The following is a 21,321-nucleotide window of genomic DNA, read 5'->3' as shown; positions in this document are numbered from 1 at the left end:
TGGATGCAGATTACTTGGTGCACACTTACGTCATGCTGTACAGATAAGGGTGAAGGACACGAGGCAGCGCGGCAAATAACCCCTAGCCCTCCCCCCTCACCAGACCCTTTACTCCACATCATCCAAGGTGTCCAAAGATTGTCTCTATCCCAGCCAGCAACCACCATCTACCAGGAAACGCAGGGCACCCCCTCCTCTTACATCATCTGTCCTGGCAGAGCAGGGCACAGGGGGGTGTGCAGGATGTTCAAGGAGCAGCAGCAGAGTTCAGAACAAAGATTACATGGCATGATGCGTTCAGGGTCCCTGCTATAGTAGTCCTACTACTGACAGCTGGTCTGAAAACAAGCTGGGACCCAGTAGGATTCCTGTATTAGTTAGCAAAAGAAGGAATCGAAAACAATCAACTTGTTGGGTGAATCTATCTAATCTGTTAACGGTACCATGTACAAGTCAGAATACAACAGAGACCAGAGTAAACTCCACAGAGATAGCTCTACTTAATCTTAGATCTCTATCCAATAAGTCACTGTTAGTTAATGACTTCATAATTTCACACAATTTAGATTTTCTTTTCCTGACAGAAACATGGTTAACAGAGAACACAAGTGCTGCTGTTCTTAATGAAACGGCACCCCCAAATTTTAGTTTCATGGATAAATGCCGAAATGGGAGAAAAGGTGGGGAAGAAGCTGCCTTATTTAAAGATACATTCCAGTGTAAAGATGCCATTCGGTGATTTCACTTCTTTTGAATATCTTAGTTTTATTTTAAAGGGTGTTCCTAAAATTCTGTTCTTAATCATTTACAGATCTCCAGGATACTGTGCAAGTTTCATTGATGAATTATCTGAATTATTGTCTATTATCTCGACTGATTTTAACAATTTTATCTTGACCGGGGATTTTAACATTCACATAGATAATATGACGGATGGTAATGCCAAAGAATTTTCTTCTGTGCTGGACATGTTTGGTTTGTGGCAACATGTAACAGAACTGACCCACCTTCGAGGTCACACTCTGGACCTGGTCATTTCTAAAGGTGTTGATATTTCTTCTGTTGTGGTTATTGATTTGGCCTTGTCTGGCCATTTCTGTATTTTATTTGATTTATTGATCACTCAGAATGTTCAAACAACCAGCTTCTCAGTTAAGAAGAGGTACATAAATAAGAAAACAAGTGCCCAGTGGGAGCTCAGTTTCGAGACCAAGACTGATCTCGAGTACTACAAAAACTAAGAAGAGGTCTTACAGGAATGAAGCTGGGATGCTCTGTTGATGAAGATGAAGTTTCCACACTTGATGTCTGCCACATAGTCACAGAGATGATGTTGAGCAGTGATCAGTTCTACTCCAACAGTATCTGTTTCTCAGAAGAGACTAGGAAGACTGGGACATTCCTGAGTGCATACAACAGGTAACTGAAGCAGAAAGAGCAAAAACTCTGGAGGGGCTAGGGAAACCAAAAACCAATGTTCACACAGATCTTCTTCAGAGCTGTTCACAAAATAATCTTCTTTAGAGTTACTCACACTTACAAATCCATTCTTCTTCAGAATTTCTCACTCACATCCACAAACAATCCTCTTCAGTTATTCACAAGTTGGCAGAAGCAGGATCAAAAACCGTTAGAAGAACAAAACTAGAGCATCGCTATCTGGAAGCAGATCAGACAATATGGCAAAGGGTGAATGTTAAATGAGAAGCACAAGTGAAAAATAATTACACTGATTGCAGGTGAAGCTGGAGCAGGTAAGGTTTAAAAAAAACAAAAAAAAAAAAACAGAAATAAACTGGGATTTCAAAATAAAACAGGAAATACAAGTAGTGATTATGACAGGCTGGGGTTTGAGAGGACAGGAAAGACGGGGCCAAAAGCAGCATAACACCATTCATAGGATACCTGCTGAGAAAGAGAACAATAATGGCATATGCACATGGAGAGTAAAGAAAGCAGAATGAGGAGAGGTGCATCATGGGAAGTCCCCTAGTAGTCTAGGCCTATAGCATAGCCATATCTAACTGTCTAAAAAGAAAATTTATAAGCCTAATCTTAAAGGTAGAGAGGGTGTCTGCTTCCCGGACATTTACTGGCAGCTATTTCCAGAGAAAGGGGCCTGATAACTGAAGGCTCTGCCTCCCATTCTACTTTTAGAAACTCTGGTAACAACAAGTAAACCTGCAGTTTGGGAGCGAAGTGCTCTGTTAGGAAAATACCTTACAATGAGATCTTTAAGATATGATGGAGCTCGGTCATTAAGAGCTTTATATGTGAGAAGAAGAATCTTAAATTCTATTCTGAATTTAACAGGGAGCCAATGAAGAGAAGCTAAAGCTGGAGAAACATGATCTCTCCTGTTAGATCTCATCAGAATTCAGGCTGCAGCAGAAGTCTCGTTTTGAGAAGCTTGATTTTTGTATGATTTTTGGCTGGACTACTGTTTTCTTATGCATTTTAAAAATTTGGTTTTGTTAGACAAACATAATTGTAGTTTCTAATGTTTTGTTAACTTGCTTACTGAAAGGCCTTCAGGTAGCTTGTGATTCGGGGTCCCACAGAAGACAGAACTTGTCATACATTCTTTTATTATAAATTGGTCAATTTTACTGTCATTTAAAATAGATCTCTTATGCATTAGTATCGCTTTGCTACCAACCAAGTAGCTGTGCACATTTTGTTGTCCTTCTGACAACACAGCACTGGAAGAATTCCACTACCCAATGAAATTAACTGATTTAAGTGGTTTTAGTTTAGCTTTTTTTTTTTATATAAACAATTGGTTTACTTAAATTGACAAACTTGCAAGGTAATATTACAGTGGAAGAATCTCAAAGTGATTTATCAAATATACCATTTAATTTGATAAATTATTTATTAACGATCAAGAAATTATAAATGATTACTTCAAAAAATGTTCATTTATAAAAATGATCATGTAATCTCAAAATTAATTTTAGTTTTCGGCAAAAGTGTCCTAAATGTCACTGGAATTCAACAGGTCCATTTCACAAAGCAGGTTCATCAAACTCTGAGTCTAATCCTAAACTCTGAGTTGATCTACTCTGGGATAGAAAACTCAGAGAATGAGCTCCCTCAGCCACTGGCCTTCCAATATTTGGGCTTAGGGCCAGCTCTTCTGCCTTCGTTAGAGGTGGCGGTACTGGGCCACCACTCGTTTTACGGGCACCTGCCTTCTAGTAGAAGTCTGTGTTAGGTTAAATAGGATTAATTAATTAACAGAACAGGATAAAGATGAGAAGACATTTATGTGTGTGAAAACAGCATTATGTTGGGATAAAACAACTGCACAGTCAAGTAGCCACTTAATATTTACTTTACAGTGTAAAACATGATCGAAATGAGGTACCTCCATGCCGAGGTCTGACCTGTTTGAACAATGTTTTTATATTTCATCTTATGCTGCTGCCAAGTGCGCTTCTCCCCTGTGGGATTGCACTTAAATTAAATAAATAAATAGGCTACCATTTAAGCAGTTTCCCCTGTAATATTATTGTGATTGCAAAGGACTACATTTAAACTTACGCACTGACCCGAGCAGCAATGTTCTCCCACTCTGTCGCCCTCTATTTTGCAGCTGCAGTGGTGTTGCACTTCTTTCTAAAAACTTGTTGAAACTCGCCGTATGTGCTTATTAAGATTACCAATTTGAGGTTGGTGAAAAACGAAGCCCTCCTCTTCCCCGTTGCCATGGTGACTCGTCGAACTCCAGATGAAACTACTCAGAGTTGACTAAACTTTGTGAAACAGATCCCAATAAAGCATACCAAATGAAAACATCACAAGTGGGAAAAAAAAAAAAAACTAACTAAACTAATCTCTTCAAATAAAGAATTGCAAGGTAACATACTGAACCATGTTAGAAGGAGCTGTCTTCTTTCAGAATTCAGGTTGTCACAACAACATATCTAATTCATAAAATGCAGTTTGAACTTATAATCAGCATCTTTATTCCCACAAGCATTATTTGACTTTGGCTTTACAAAGAGGGTAAGTGCACCTTAAACTTTATACCTTCAATTCAATTTTTAAAAAAGCAAGTCCAAGTTTTCCATACAAAATGGTCTCGATTGGGCCTATATGTGTCAGTTTTTTTTAGCATTTTGGGTTAAGTGTTACTTATTTTGTACACTGAATAGTTTGAAAGGTGTTGCTCTAATGCAAAACCATTAATGGGCTAATTCTTCTTCTTCTGCTTATCATTATTATTGCAGAACAAAATCTAGTTCTTGAGGATGCTTACTTATCATTTATGTTTTTAGCAAGATGTTACATATCTTCTATAAGTCTGTGGTGGAGTGCAGCATCTAAACCAGTGACACAAAGACTGAACAAACTGCAAAAGGGAGCGGGCTCAGTGTTGGGGACTGCTCTGGAGACCCAGGTGCTGAATATTCAAAGAGGAATGTTGCAAAAGCTGCACACCCACTACATAACTTAGTGATCAAACAACAGAATGTGTTTAGTCAGGAGATTCTTCAGTAAAGAATGTTACAGGACGTCTTTCCTGGCGACAGCAAGAACTCGACACAACAACTTGTGTACCACAGTGTTGTGGTGCTTTGCACTGTTGTTTCTCTGCAATAATGTTCCTGGTTCAAATATCAGCTTTCTGTGTAGAATTTGCTTCTTCTTCCATTGCATGCATTGCTACTCTCTGGGTACTTTAGCTTCCTCCCCCAATCCATAAATGTTAGATTTATTTGTGAGTGTACATGGTGGTATTACAAATTGTGTTTAAGCTTTTTCACTGCCTCAGAGTATTAAGAATTTATCAATCAATACAGAGTCAAATTAAAATTAAACTGCTCTGCTGTCTGTGAGGAGCCCTAAAGGCAACTCAAACTGGAGCCCAGTAACCTGTTGAAAGGTGCAAGTAGAGTGAGAAAGATATCAACACAAATTATGATTCTCAAAAATAGTCTTCTCATGCAACCACTCTTGCTTTAAAAATAACTCAATAGGGCTTATTTTTGTGCCATGGTAACCATAAACATCTCCATCCAATGTTAATCCACATGAGTGCCAAAAAGGCTCAGTGCAGAGGCCATCGCTATTTGCAACTTCCACCACTCTATTACACTATTTAAATGTAACACTTTGATCACACCTTCTTGTATTACCTCTGCAGAAAAGGCTTAAATGTATGACATCAAAACAAGTTGGAAGATGTCTCTCTGACATACAGTATCTAATTATGTCTCCCTGCAGTTCCTCTCCATGACTGATCTATTGGTCATCACAGCCATTGACCATTGAGTCCATCCAAGACAGTAATAGGAAATTGTCTACTCATCAATTACCCTGACTCAGGCTAAGAAAAAAATTGTGACTGGTGTTATACTTACTTCTCTGAACATGTTACATCTGTCTCCCAGTCATGCCAGCTCGTAGTAATCTCTCCACTATACCACTGCGATACTTGTCAAGCAGGTATCTCTGCATCCACAGTATCCACCCGTCCAGAATTGAGTAACAAATCTGATGTTCAAACAAAAAGGACACGTCTCTCCAGAACTCAAGTCAAAAGTCAGCTTTATTGTCAATTCTGTAATACATACTCGGATATATTAGGAATTGAAATTTTGTGACTCTTGATCTCCCTAACAACCCAGTAAAAATAGAAATAAAGCAGTAAACACTGAATAAAAAAAGTCTTAATATAAGAAAATACTAGAAGTATAAGGATAAAAAGTATAAAATATATGCTATTATGTGCAAAAAAGTAGCAAAAACAGTATATGACAACTATATACTGTATAAACTATATCATCTATTTTATACTATAAGATACTTGTCACACTATAAGTATAAAATAGAAATGCAAATAACAGACAATGGATGCAGTAATGAGGTAGAATGCTGTGCAATGTAAAAAAAAGAGCAGTATGTAACAACAGCTTAGAACTGGTTAAAGTGCATGATGCATAGACAGTCCTTGGAGTTTGGTGTTGGGGGGGGGCTTAGATTCTCCAGTCTCCTCCCAGACGGCAGCTGGCCAAAGAGGCTGTGTGAAGGGTGGGTGGGATCTCCCGCGATATGGATGGCTATGCGGGTGAGGCGGGCGTTATACAGTTCTTGAAGGGGGGGGGGGGGGGCTGTGATCTTCTCCGCTGCTCTCACGATGCGCTTGAGGGACCTGCGGCAAAATGCGTTGCAAGCACCATACCACACCGTGATGCAGCTTGATAGGACGCTCTCGATCGCCCCCCTGTAGAAGGTACACGTGATGGGGTGTGGGGCTCCAGCTTTTCTTAGTTTGCGGAGGAAGTGGAGGCATGAGCCCTCTTGGTGATGAGGTGTTGGTGGTCCAGGAGACGTGCACACCCAGGAACTTGATGCTGCTTACCCTTTCCACAGCAGCACCATTGATGGTCAGAGGGGGGTGATGGGTGTGTGCTCTCCTGAAGTCCTCAATCTCTTTTGTCTTCTCTACCTTCAGGGAGAGATTGTTGTGCCTGCACCAAGAAGTCAGACGGCTCACCTCACTTCTGTAGTTTGTCTCATCATTGTTGCTGATGAAACCTACTACAGTTGTGTCGTCCGCAGACTTGATGATGGAGTTGGAGTTGTGCAGCGGAGGAGGTCAGCACGCATCCCTGGGGGTGATGGTGCTGGATGTGCTGCTGCCGACCCGCACTGCCTGTCGTCTCCCTGTCAGGAAGTCCAGCAACCAGTTGCACAGGGAGGTGTTCAGTGTTCCTAGCCGGTCAAGTTTTATGACCAGCTGTTGTGGGATGATCGTGTTGAAAAAAAAAACCTCAGCAACATCAAGAACAACAAACATAAGCTCACCATCCAACATAAAACTCAAAACCTAAGCAAACATTTGCTCGCTTCACACATAAATACACAAAAACAATTCGAAGGTGTGGGATGGGGGTAAGCCCAGAGAATTGCTACGTCTGGCTCTCAATCAGTGTCTCAGTTCACAGGATGTCATCATGATACCACAGCAGGTTGCCATGGAGAAGTGGGAGAAAAAGGGGGGTTTAGTTCAGAGCGTCTCGCAGCAGCGATCTCAGGGGGGGTTGTTTCAGCAGCGGCCTTGGCCAATGCCAAGAAAGAGCCGGAATGCAGACTATGACACAACTTACTGTTTGTCCATTCTGGTCATAAAAACAATCCATACACCTTTGCAAAGCCACCAGCTTCTCCAAGATGTTTTCCATTTTGCGGTTAATGACTACATTCTGAGCGCCAACAGCTCTGCCCACTGCAACAATCATGTCGGGCAGCTTGGTGCCTCAATCAGCAGATAGCCGGTTATAACCAAAATTTTATATATATATACTGAACCTGTCTTTCCTCACTTATAAATTGATCTGGATAAAAACATTCCAAAAATGAGTCAAAGCAAATGTAGACTAAAATGAAACCTTTCCTCTGTCCATATAATTAAATGGCTTTTGAGAAATAGTGATGAGAATCAATAGGGCCATCTCAATTGTTTTTACTTTTTTCAAGATATGCATATGGATGGTTTATTTATAGCTACAGACCTGGGTAAGAAAATTAGCAGCATTTTCCTTAAAGATGAAAACCTGCTTACTAATCACCAATATAGCCAAAATCAGTTGACTTTGGTGGCAGAATCCAGATCAGAGAAAGGATAGATCTCATGTCTTCAGAAAACATTTGATTATAAACAGATGGATCTACATAATAATAAGAATAAAATAAGAACATATTTTTAATAAAGTCACAAATGAAAGATGCTGTCAGTTATGAACACTGGAATGTGGATGGTGAGTAAATGTACAGCAGTGTGTGTTCAACTCTCACACAGTGAAGAGCTGTTGTGCAGTGTCAGGACGAATGGAAATGATTATCAAAGGATTAATAGCCTACAATGGTTTTGAATCATTTGCGGATGATTTTGTTAATACTCGTGAAGACTCTGTGGGGAGATGCTGCTCCCCCACAACACAGTAGATGGCACTTACTCCCACAGACTGGTAGAAGATATCCAACAGAACAGATTATACACCTTAGTTTTGTCCTCTGTCCTCCTCCCTGTAGATTTACCATCAAACGTCAACATGCAACAATGTTCTATGAGGCTTTACTTCCTCCTCCTTCTGCTCTTCCATCTTCTAACCTCGACTGACCTGAAGGAGGTGGATGAAGTGCCAGTAGAGGTCATCAATGACAGCTCCCCCTGCAGCACAACCTGTGGGCTGGGGGTTAAAACTCAAACCCTCTGTTTGCTCAAAGACAGCGCAACAGCACTGGAAGAAAAAAGGAAGAGGAGTGATGGAACAAAGGTACCACCTTGACACCAGGTGTAAATTACACTGTCTTTTGCATTTGGAGGTAAATTAAAGATGGGCTCAAATGTTTTTGCAATTTAACTCATTGTTGTGTGATGTGATAAGATATAAGGATTTATCCGAAAGTTCTCACTATCTGAATAAGCCTTATTTTACCTTGTTTTGGGCACCACCTTCAATCGAAGGAATAAGACAGAATCTTATGATTCTGGTATGTTAAATTAATAATCAATTACTAATTAATAATTAATAAATTCCAGTCTCATATAGTTGCTACTGTGAATTCTCGTTTTGTTGGACTCACACGTACGTAAATAACACGTACACAAAAACCGGTTGATTTTATATATGTATATATATGAACCATTTATTAAAATGATATGACCAAAGACATGAACCTTAAGACAACAGGAGAAATGCTTTGAATATGGATGATTATATAAGAAACACTTAGTGAATTGAAAAGAACTAAAAGGAGGGGATGGATGGATAACAGAATTATTCAAATAGTCTAAGTTTGTTGCTATTTGAAGTTAAAGGCTGACAGCTTGGGTTAATTTTTCATTTTAACAGCAAATTCTCTCGACACCCACCGGTACCGTCTGAAATGTAAGAACAGGGCAGATCTTACTGTTAAGTCAGCTCCGAACCACAGGTAATCGCCAGCGGGTCCAACTGGGTCTCTCCCGATTCCGCATCTTGTGGCCTTCGTTGTGGGTGACTTTCATTAAAGTAGCCTGGACCGGTCGCTCTCCTGCACCGGAGGGGGCTTCTGGTGGCTCAGAAGCCAAACGGGGTTGTGTGTAAGAATTCACTGCAAATAATGACAAAATTGTACAAGTGTGGGGTTGATTTTGGTCGCTGATGAATTTAAATTCACCAAAGATTGACAAAAAGGTTGACAAGCTTAACGCTGGCTCTCTTGGCGAGCAAAACTAGGTGGTTAGGCGTGCAGCAGCGGAGGTTAAAAACGTGCGACTTAAACAGGAGACAGGATGATGACGGACGAACGAAAACCACAAAACGTATAGACTCTCATTCCATCAATCTTAAAACTCTGTTCGTCATGATTCAATTTTGACTCAATCTCTCTACTCTGACTTTTCTCACGGTTTCCAGAGTTTGATTCGTGGAGGCGGGGCATGACGCTACACTTTCAGCCAATGGTATGCCTGAACTGTTGACGTCTGCCTGGGTGTGTTTTGTAAGACGATCTATTCTGAGTGCCACAAAGCAGCTCGACTCCTGTATTCCTCCGTCTCATAAACATTTGTTCAGAGGATTCTAAAAACACCATAACTTCTTAAGATATAAAGGGTAAAAATATAAAGACTTATGATGCAAACATATCGAAAAAAACACTGATTATGAGTCTCAAAATTCAGATGGATATCTGTGAAATTATGACGCATGAATAACGAACCACATAGTGTTATCTTCCGGTGTTAAACATGGAATGCAATAAGAAACAGTCGGAAACATTGGTTAACAGTTGCATTACTTCATGAAAATGTCAAATGTCATATGAAAGTTGTTGGCTGCGTTTTGGGTTTAACTATTCAGTACTACGAACCACTCGGGGGCAATGTGGCTCGATAAACTGATTTGCTGTCAATTTCCAAAATAATAACTTCTTTGGTATTCTTCCATGTACAATCGTGAAAAATATACTAAAATGTAGCTCGCGATTTCACTGAGAACATGAAAGAACTTGCACAAAGATATAAAGCACATTTAATACAGTTTCAAGATTCAGCTGAGAGTGAATCTGGGTGAGATCCTTTTGAGAGGTCCATGCTGTGACTGTCTCTGGCTTGAGTCAGAGTCAGGGCAAACTGTCACCATTGTTTACTTTGATCCATATAGGGTCGGAAGGGTCCTGTTCTGGTTTTCCCCAATACTCTCCCGAAAGGGTCCGTTGTTTGTTCAGCTTAGTTAGCACTAAGCTATTAATGCATTTACCTAAATTTATGGCACAGGAACTCCCCCAAAATGCTTTCATGGGCCCAAGGTTGGTGTAAATTTCTCTTCCCTGCTGTAGAAATCCCCCATCTGGTATTTCCACACTGACCATCCCCACAAAAGAATGTTGGAGTCATTTAAAGTCTTAAGTTTGTATTAAATTCCATACTTGAGTTCGCTTCAACATATTAAGCCATGATCAGCAGCACTACACACTTAAAATATAAAAACACTGCACAAATCATGCTTAATGGAGTATCATGTTAAGTGTCACTGAAGTGCTCTCAAAGTGCCCTTTAAGAAGAAGAGTTAGACCTCTGGTGGACAAAGTGGAGGTAATTTCACTTACCTTCATCTGGCTGCTCCTATTCTTTTAATCTTCTAATTTGTTGGAAGTCTACTTGAAAATGTTTCAGGATTTTTTTTCATAGATTCTTTCAATATTATCTGAATGTTGGCAATGGCAACGTCCAGTATAAATTAAAATCCATGGATACATGTGTGTGGGGGGGTCCTTATTTGAATACAAAATTTTAAAATGCCAATGAATAAGGGGTTGTAGCTGGGGTTGGATTATGATTATTTTTCATATGATCCTTTATAAAAGTATTCTACTTTCTTGATATCGTTGTTATTGCCAAAACCGGTAAATTGTGACGCTTCCTCTTGAGCCTGTCCTAAATTTTACAGTAGTCCATCTCATGTGGCAAATTATACTAAAGACAAAGTTGTGGAAAAGGATAATTAACAATTGCGTTCAGGCATATATGCATCTTTCAAATAAATTACACTTTGAATTTAAGAATGTTTTTCAATTCTGGAAGATCTTAAAACAAGTGCTACAAGTAGAATAATTAAAGCTGGATCTAAAGTATTTCAACACACTAAATCAACTGGTTCTACTGTCTTACAACTAATTTTCTTTTTATTCAGACTTCTATTTATGCACATATTTGGCTTTTTCCCCCACCAGTGCTAATTGTGAAGACAGCAAAGAGCACAGGTCCATTAAATGTGCCGTGTGTGAAACTTTCAGTGTGGAGTACCTGATTGGTTGGCAATCTACCTCCAGGTTTCAGTCTTCAGTCTGAGAGGATAAATAATAGATTAGATGACCTGTGGTACAGGTGTACAGTCCCTGAGTGCTGGCATTTCAAATGCACGTGTGTCAAGAGACGATGACTCCTGTCCACTGTCTAAATAAATCAAATAAATGGTTTAATTGAGACTTGCTTATTCTGTGTGTGTCAGTTGCTGTTTTCATTTTGTCACACTTAATGGCAGTTGTTTAGTGGTTGCAATTGTAAAGACAAAATCCAGAGTAGAAATATTCTAATTTTCCTTTTAAGAACTCAAAAGAATATCGTAATGTTTAAAAAAAATAAAAAGAAAAAAGGAAAATAGCTTGTTATTTAATGTTAATGCAAATTATCACCTTTATTAGGAAATTGCAAAGTTAGAGGTGTCAGAGTGTCGAGTGCGTAAGGTGAAGTGTCTGGAGTCATGGCAGTGTGGACTCAGGACAATGACTGCGATGTCAGGACAGAAAGTAGAGATCAACTGTCTGGGGGAGGTCATGGAGGTGATGGGAAGGTTCTCCTGGAGGTAAGACGTAAGGTTAAAAAGACAAAATAATTACCTTATATTCTCTTTTCTAAGTTCTTTTTGTTGATCTTGTTGGAATGAAGTTAAGGAAAGATATAGGAATATATGAAAAAAAACCACGCCGCAATAGGAATCCACACTTTGTTTAAGTTGCAATGGTGGTTTGTAGCATTTCAAGTTCAACAATGATTCTACAAAAAGTTTAGATACTTTAAGCTTTATGCCAGCTTAAATATGTTTAAAGCATTAAAACCTGTTTTTGAGACATTGGCCCGCTTAAAGGGGAACTCCGGTATTTTTAAACCTAGACCTTATTTCTGGCATGAAATACGTTTATCTACAGTTCGCAAAACTGTTCTCGGTGAGTAGATGAAAACCGCAACCTCAAAAATGCATATAATGCACTTTGCTGTCCTGCTCAGTTGTGTTCAGAGTAGATTCCACCTTTCTTCCTGTAAGAAGAAAAATAAACTCCATCAGCTTTGGAATATGGCATAGGCTACTCTGTTCTAACCAAAAGGAGGAGATATCAAGGGGACTTTGATCCGACAGTAGAGCTGTCTAGCAGCCACCATAAATCACTTGTGCAAGCAGTTTACAGCGACTGGCTGTTATATTTAACTGACTGCTGCCTCAGGTTGCAGCAATTATAGGCAGCAAAGGCCGAAGTGCACAAACACAAATTTTCCAAACCTCTGGGTTGTTTTGTTCCTACAACTAACCAAACAGAGGAAAAAATCCTAGAGGACTTGGACTGTGTACATGGTTAATAGTTGACCATACATGTTTCTGTGGTTCTGCCAGTGTTTTAAAATGTTTTTAATAAGGAAGTAAGGAATCATAATCACAGCTGAGCACACAATAATGCTCTTGCTTGCCACTAAGGGAATCTCCACAGTTAAAATTTACTGATTCAGTAAAAGTGGTGGTTCAGTATAGTGAATTTCACCCTCACTGGGAGAGACTCCTTGATTTCAGAATGATGTTTGGTTTTCTGGCTCAGGGTGTCATGGCGCTACGCTCGAGGAATAATCAGCTCTGATGACTCTCTCTTTGATCGTTGGGAAGCCCCTCATCTGGACCGAGTGATTCTAGACCCTGTGAGAGAGGAGGATGCAGGTGCTCTCACTGGCTCATGTTATCACAACATTTAGAGTAACTAAGTTTAAAACTCCGTGCTGAAAGCCTAAAGCAGGCTTGTTGTAGACAATATAATTTGGCTTTGATTAACATTATCATAATTCAGTCGAAGTACTGATAAGGTTAGGATCATTATTATAGCACCACTACATGGAAATACAAACATCTTGCCAAAGCACAACTCCTGACTTTCAACTAACTAACTAACTAAGTAATTTTCAGGTACCTATCGATGTGAGGTGCAGGACATCAACTTTCGAAGAGTGAAAAGGATTTACTGGGGTATTCGAGTTTTACCCACTGGGGTTCTCAATCTGGACTTTGAAAGCTCTCTGGCCCAATGGAAACTGACTGAGAGTCAACAGAAGCCGACTTTGCTACACTCTAGCACCTCTGGGAGACTTCTTTTTTATGTGGTATGACTTAGTTTTTAGGATATCAGTGTTTTATTGCATAAATGCCTTTAAAAAAAATGAAAACTAGCAGATTCACACTCTCCAAACAAAATGTTATTTAACTTGTTACACCAAAATAATTATCTAACTCACTGGCAGTGTGTTTGTCCTGTGTAAACATACAGGTGGTGATCAGTCTAGTCTTTACAGTCATCTGGGCTGTGCTGCTAGGCCTCTACAGAAGACTGATGATGAGAGGAAGAGAAGAATGAAGATAGTTTTCCATCACATTATACAAGAATTTTCATTTCTGTTCAACTGTAGAATCGTCGAGCACATGGGTGATATTAGCAAATCAATTCCTTTACATTTAAGTTCAAGTGAAGTTTAATTGCTTGTTTGAAGAAAATACTGCAAACTATGACTATTAACCTCTTTCTTATATAAATTTTTAATTTTTTTTTTATTTTAATTTTATTTTTATACAGTTAATGGACTGCCCTCATTGGCACTGGTGGAACCTATGACCAACCATGCAATAGCATATTTGTTAGAGAAAATGTTTTAACAATGGCCAGGACTCGATTGGAAAAAATATATCTAATTAATTAGAGGCTTTGTAATTAATTAATTGAAATTACTCGCGTTTTTAATCGCACATAAATATTTGAACTGAGAAGAGTGAGAAACAATTTTTTTCACATGGATTTTAGTACACCATTGAATAATGACTGTCTCATACATGAGCTTAAGCAACAAAACATTTTTTTTTTTTTCAAGGTGGTACTTAACCAACCGTGCTCTTCCATCCATCTGTCCGTTTTTTAAAAACAAGATCTATTAATTGAAAGATTTTCAATATAAACAAAGTGCAATGCTGAATGGACATTACAAGAGACAGGAGGTAGACATGAGTATAACAATTAGCACCAATGTGTCCAGATAGACATGAATTGGGTAATATAACTTCAAGAAAAAACAAGAAAGAAGCAATACCAAAAAAGAACAGAAAAAAGATACCCCAAATACAATGATATACAGAATTCAATTCAATACAATTTTATTCATATAGCGCCAAATTAAAACAATTGTCATCTCAAGACACTTAAATAATATAGTCCAATTCAAGCCAATTGGAATTCAATTAATTGTAATCATAATCCAATTCATTCATATAGAGCCAATTCAAAAAATAATATCCTAACGAAGGAAATCAACAGATTGCACCGAAACTTGTCTTCAGTCCAATCTCCCGTCCTGAGCATGCCTGTGGCGACTGTGGAAAGGAACGACTCCCTTTTAACAGGAAGAAACCTCTGGCAGAACCAGACTCAGGAAGGGTGGCCATCCGCCTCGACCAGCTGGGGTTTGAGAAGACAGAAAAGAGGGAAAAGAGGGGGAAAAAACACCATAACGCCATTCAAAGGATATCTGTTGGAACAGGGAAACACAAGTTGATAACCACAATAATGTCAGATGTACATAAAATCAATTGAGAAATTAAACGGGGAGGGGGGGGGAGGTGTGACAGATGAGGTCCCCCAGCAGTCTAAGCCTATAGCAGCTTAACTATGGGATGTTTCAGGATTACCTGAGCCATCCCTAACTATAAGCTTAATCAAAAAGGAAAGTTTTAAGCCTAATCTTAAAAGTGGAAAGGGTGTCTGCTTCCCGGACATTTACTGGCAGCTTATTCCACAAGAGAGGGGCCTCATAACTGAAGGCTCTGCCTCCCATTCTACTTTTAGAAACTCTGGGAACAACAAGTAAACCTGCAGTTTGGGAGCGAAGTGCTCTGTTAGGAAAATATCTTACAATGAGATCTTTAAGATATGATGGAGCTCGGTCATTAAGAGCTTTATATGTGAGGAGAAGAATCTTAAATTCTATTCTGAATTTAACAGGGAGCCAATGAAGAGAAGCTAAAACTGGAGAAACATGATCTCTCCTGTTAGTTCTCATCAAAACTCTGGCTGCAGCATTTTGGATCAGCTGGAGGCTTTTCAGAGAATATGTGGGACAGCCCAATAATAAGGAATTACAGTAGTCCAATCTTGAAGTAACAAATGCATGAACTAGTTTCTCTGCATCACCCTGAGACAGGATGTTCCTGATTTTAGCAATATTATGAAGGTGAAAGAAGACAGTCCTAGAAACCAGTTTTACATGTGCAACAAATGATAAATTCTGGTCAAAAATAACTCCAAGGTTCCTCACTGTAGAACTAGAAGCCAAGGAAATACCATCTAGAGTAACTATATAACTAGACAATTTCTCCCTGAAGCGCTCAGGTCCAAAGAGAACAACTTCAGTTTTGTCTGAATTTAAAAGCAGACAGTTCTGAGTCATCCAGGTCTTTATGTCTTTAAGACAAGCTTGTAGTCTGACCAACCTATTGGTTTCATCTGGTTTCATAGATAAATACAGCTGAGTATCATCAGCATAACAATGGAAATTTATGCCATGCTGTCTAATGATGTTACCTAATGGAAGCATGTACAAAGTAAAAAGAATTGGTCCAAGCACAGACCCCTGAGGAACTCCATGACTTACTCCAATGTGTGAGGAAGAGTCTTCATTTACAAGAACAAACTGGAATCTATCAGATAAATATGACTTAAACCAGCCTAATGCAGTTCCTTTAATCCCAATAACATGTTCAAGTCTCTGTAACAGAATGCTGTAATCGATCGTATCAAATGCAGCACTGAGATCCAACAGGACAAGCACAGAAACAAGTCCAATCAGTTGCTAAGAGGAGATCATTGGTAACTTTCACCAGTGCTGTTTCTGTGCTATGATGCACTCTGAATCCTGACTGAAACTCTTCAAACAGATTATTTCTATGTAAATGATCACAAAGTTGAACTGCAACAGTTTTTTCAAGAACTTTAGACAAAAAAGGTAGAGTGGATATAGGTCGATAATTTGCCAACACTTCTGAATCAAGAGTAGGTTTTTTAAGTAAAGATTTAATTACAGCAACCTTAAAAGTCTGAGGTACATATCCTGTCAACAAAGACCGATTGATCAAATCCAATATGGAAGTGTCAATTAAGGGGAAAACCTCCTTGAACAGTCTGGTTGGGATTGGGTCTAAAATACAAGTTGATGGTTTAGAAGAGACTATTGCTGTTGTTAGCTCAGAAAGATCAACTGGGCAGAAGCCGTCAAAATACAAATCAGGTTCTAAAGATACTTCTAAAGCTGCTCTACTTGATGATACATCAGTGATAATAGTGGGAAGGATTCCATTAATCTTCTCTCTGATAGAAACAATTTTATTGATAAAGAATCTCATGAAATCATCACTGCTGAGAGTTAAAGGAATACATGGCTCAACAGAGCTCGGACTCTTTGTCAGCCTGGCAACAGTGCTGAAAAGAAACCTGGGATTATTCTTATTCTCTTCTATCAATGAGGAATAATAAGCTGTTCTAGCTTTATGAAGTGCTTTCTTATTCTTTCCACACTAGTTGAGACTCTTCTAAATGAGAGGAACGCCACTGTCTCTCCAGCTTTCTTGCAGTCTGATTTAAAGCATGAAGCTGTGAATGATACCAAGGAGCCAACCTCTTCTGACTGATTACCTTCCTTTTCAGAGGGGCAACATTGTCCAGTGTTGTACGCATTGAAGCTATAGTGCTGTCAACAAGAGAGTCAAGTTCTACTGGAGTAAAATTTAGGTAGCCGTCCTCTGTCATATCAGCACATGGCAGTGAAGAAAAGGATGATGAAATCAACTCTTTAAATCTGGTTACAGCATTCTCTGATAGACACCTTCTATATGTAAAATTCTTCTCAGAAGCTGTATAGTCAAGTAATGTAAATTCAAAAGTTATCAAAAAATGGTCAGACAAGACAGAGTTATGAGGGAACTCTGTTAACTGTTCACTCTCAATGCCATAAGTCAGCAAAAGATCAAGGGTATTATTAAGGCAGTGAGTAGGTCTGTGAACACTTTGAGAAAATCCAATAGAGTCTAATATAGAATTAAAGTTAATATTTAGGCTGTCATTTTCAACATCTACATGAATATTAAAGTCACCCACTACAATGACTTTATCTGTACTCAGCACTAACTGTGATAAAAACTCTGAGAATTCAGACAGAAACTCAGAATACGGACTTTCACATTGGGAAAAACTGAGAATCAGAGATTCAAAAGAGCTAAAACTAATCTTGGGTCTAGGACTGATTAGTAACCCTGATCTGAAGATAGCGTCCACTCCTCCTCCTCTGCCGTTGGTTCGAAGAATGTGAACATTTAAATAGTCAGAGGGAGTTGATTCATTAATGCTAACATGATCCTCCTGCTGCAGCTAGGTTTCTGTAAGACAAAATATATCAATATAATGATCACAGATCAAATCATTCGCTAACAGAGACTTCGAAAGGAGAGATCTAATATTCAGCAAACCACATTTAATAGTTTGATGTTTTTGTTCAGTTAAAGTTTTTGTTTTAAATTTCTTTTGCACAAGAGGATTTGCTCCTTTTGTGTTTATTGATTATGGGGGGGGGCAGCATCAGTTGGGAAGCTGCAGAGAAGTGTGTAAGACTACAAGTCTGCATCCTGGTCTCAACCCTGGGTTGTCATGTTTTTGGATGACTAATAAATTCGTCCAAATTTCTAGAAATGAGAGCTGCTCCTTCCAAAGTGGGATGGATGCTGTCTCTCCTCATCAGACCAGGTTTTCTCCAGAAAGATTTCCAATTATCTATGTAGCCCACGTTGTTTGCTGGACACCATCTAGACAAACAGCGACTGAATGAGGAGATACGGCTAAATATGTCGTCACTGGTCAGATTTGGCAGGGGTCCAGAGAAAACTACGGAGTCCGACATTGTTTTGGCAAAATTACACACCGATGCAACATTAATTTTAGTGACCTCCGATTGGCGTAACCGGGTGTCATTACCGCCGACGTGAATAACTATTTTACCGTATTTACGCTTATCCTTAGCCAGCAGGTCGCCTGCTCTGGCCCCTGGAATACATTTGACTACGGTCGCTGGTATCGCTAATGCCACGTTTCTGACTATAGAGCTGCCAATTACCAGGGTTTTGTCCTCAGCGGGTGTGTCGCTGAGTGGGCAAACTCTATTTGAAACGTGGACAGGTTAATGGTGAACCCCTGGCTTGACTTTAGGACTATGACTCCTCTTCCTGACAGTCACCCAGCCACTCTTAAGTCCCAGCTACTCGGGATCTGCTCGGGGACGACTAACAGAGCTAACTAGGCTAGTTGGCTCCGCACTGGCTAAAGGGGCCTGGCTCGCTATCGGGTGGTTTTCAACAGTGCAGAGCCGAGCTTCCAATTCAGATAACCTCGCCTCCAAAACTACAAAAAGACTACATTTGTTACATGTACCATTACCACTAAAGGAGGCAGAGGAGTAACTAAATATCTGACACACGGAGCAGGTGAAAGCAGGAGATGGAGGAAGAGAACTGGTAGCCATGCTAAGCTAGAGAACTAAACACACCGCTAAAAAGTGAAAAATAAAGACTAAAGATCTGTAAGAGTGAGCGTTAGAATATAACAAGTATGCGATAGAGTTAACTATGCAAGATGCGTAAATCATAGGGAGAAATAAGGTTATTATTAGTACTTCAAGAGGAGCAAGAAATATCACAGTGCGCACACAAAGCAACAGGAAGTGATGCAATACGTCGGGCAAAGAAAGAAAATGTATCAAATAAAATCTTAAAATTTAAACTAATCCCTTCCCAGTCACTGCCAGTACACTACAATAATATAAGCACATTGCCACATCTAGAGTCTGCGCTAAAATAGGCATAAGCAAAGAGTACATAGCGTTGTTAAGCTGCACCTAATGGCCAAGTCTTCACAAAGTCTGGAATGCATTAAGAAAAGCGTTCTGTAATCTTCCACTTGATTGCTTATGCGAGTATCTAACCATCTCCAGTTTTAAGCAGGACATGATTTCTTCTAGCCATTGTGCGTGAGTGGGGTCGAAGGCATCCCTCCACCTGAGCAGGATAAGTTGTCTAGCTAGCAGGGAGACAAAGGACATAGCACGTAGTTTTTCTATGGACAACTCGACCTCTGCCTCCATGAGCCCTAAAATAGCAATCAATGGGCTTGGTTCCAATCTGATGTGTAACACCCGAGAGAGTGTATGGAAAATTTCCCTCCAATAGTTGGTAAGGCTCGAACAGGACCAGTACATGTGGACAAGGGAAGCCTCAGCAAAACCGCATTTGATACAATGTGGGCTGATATCAGAGTACATAGACGATAGTTTTTCTTTTGAGATATGAACCCTGTGCACCACTTTGAACTGAATTAAACTGTGACGTGCACGAGGGAGGTGGAGTTAACCAGTTTAAGTATGGAAGTCCAAGTGTCTTCTGATAAAGAGAGACCTAAGTCTTCCTTCCATACTGTTCTAAATCTGTGGAGGCACGCCCAAGATCTAATACCATGTTATACAGAGCTGAAATTAACTTTTTTTTTAAGTGGATTGACAGAGAGCTGTATAAACAGTGGTCAAATCTGTTGATATTAAAGAGCCGGATAAATGACAAAGAACAAAATACCTTGCTTGAAGATATCTGAAAAAAATTTGACTTGGGAAGACTAAAGCACTTAGCTGCTCAAAGAATGCCAGGCTGTTGCCTATGAACAAGTCTTTAAAGCGCATGATACCCTTCCTGTACCATTCACAAAAAACAGAATCCTGGCAGGATGGTTTAAAAAGATGGTTTTATACGATGGGGCTCAGGACAAAGAAGCTGGGAAATCCAAAATATTTCCTAAATTGTGCCCAAATTTTTAAAGAATGTTTAACCATTGGATTTTTAATGGATCTGAGTGGGAGTGGGAATCTAAGAAGTGCAAGAATTGACATATTATCATCCGACTGTAGCTCCATCTCTCCAGGTTGGCTGTAGTAAAAAGACCAAAACGCAAGACAGTGCAAGTTAGCAGCCCAATAATAGAAGTGAAAATTTGGAAGAGCGAGACCACCAGCAGCCTTGGTTTTTTTGCAGGCAATTCTTGTTCAAACGTGGTCGTTTACCTTGCCATAAATATGAAGAAATAACCGAATCAAGAAGTTGAAAAAAGGATACAGGGATAAAGAGAGGTGAGGCCTGGAAGAGATACAGAAAATTTGGTAAAATGGTCATTTTGACCTAGCTGATACATCTGAGGAGAGATAATGGCAAGGGTGATCACTGTGCTAATATTTGTTTAGTTGATTCAATAACATGGTAAAGTTCTCTTGGAATAGATCTTTGTGCTTTCTTGTAACTGAAATACCTAGATAGGAAAACTTCTTATTCTCAATTTTAAAGCGCAAATTGTGCGTTGTTGTTAATAGGAAACAGCTCGCTTTTGTTGAGGTTTAACTTGTATCCTGAAAATTTACCAAACTGACTGAGCAGCGAAAGAGCGGGAGGTAGTGAGGCTGTCGGATATGAGATAAAAAGCAAAAGATTATCAGCATATAGTGAAACTCTATGCTCTGTGGAACCTCTCCAGATGTGTCTTTGCAAGTACGGAGTATTGTAGCAAGCGGCTCAATGGCCATATGGGGCTCAGGGGGCATCCCTGTTGGGTTCCGCAATGCAAATTGAATGGTCTTGACCGCTGTCAGTTGCGAATTGTGGCTGTGAATAAAGTAACTTAGCCCATGACATAAATTTTGGGCCAAAGCCAAATTTGTCCAGCACAGCAAATAAGTATCCCCACTCAACTGGGTCGAATGCTTTCTCTGCATTGAGAGAGACAACGCATTTGGGATATCTTCAGAGGGAGAGCAGATAATGTCAAGCAGTCGTACTATATTGAAATAGGATTGCCTGCCTTTAACAAAGCCAGTTTGGTCTTTAGATATGATTGTAGGGAGGGCAGTCTCCAATCTATGAGCTACAACCTTGGCTACAATTTTAG

The 21,321-nt window shown here is 39.5% G+C and overlaps 1 protein-coding gene across 1 annotated transcript; it reads left to right on the top strand.

The window, feature by feature from the left end:
* The first annotated feature begins 7,948 nt into the window (after positions 1-7,948).
* tmem81 (transmembrane protein 81) lies at positions 7,949-21,005 on the top strand. The gene is made up of 5 exons (XM_072367219.1): positions 7,949-8,288; positions 11,719-11,861; positions 12,865-12,980; positions 13,224-13,358; positions 20,911-21,005. The coding sequence occupies exons 1-5, from the start codon at positions 8,064-8,066 to the stop codon at positions 21,003-21,005; spliced, it is 714 nt and encodes a 237-aa protein (XP_072223320.1). The 5' UTR covers positions 7,949-8,063.
* The last annotated feature ends 316 nt before the right edge of the window (positions 21,006-21,321 follow it).

Source organism: Leuresthes tenuis, unplaced genomic scaffold, assembly GCF_036924035.1.
Source record: "Leuresthes tenuis unplaced genomic scaffold, fLeuTen1.0.hap1 SCAF_16, whole genome shotgun sequence".
In the NCBI taxonomy this organism is placed as follows: Eukaryota; Metazoa; Chordata; class Actinopteri; order Atheriniformes; family Atherinopsidae; genus Leuresthes; species Leuresthes tenuis.
The sequence above is the reverse complement of the archived record's forward strand: the minus strand, read 5'-3'. Positions and strand labels throughout refer to the sequence as shown.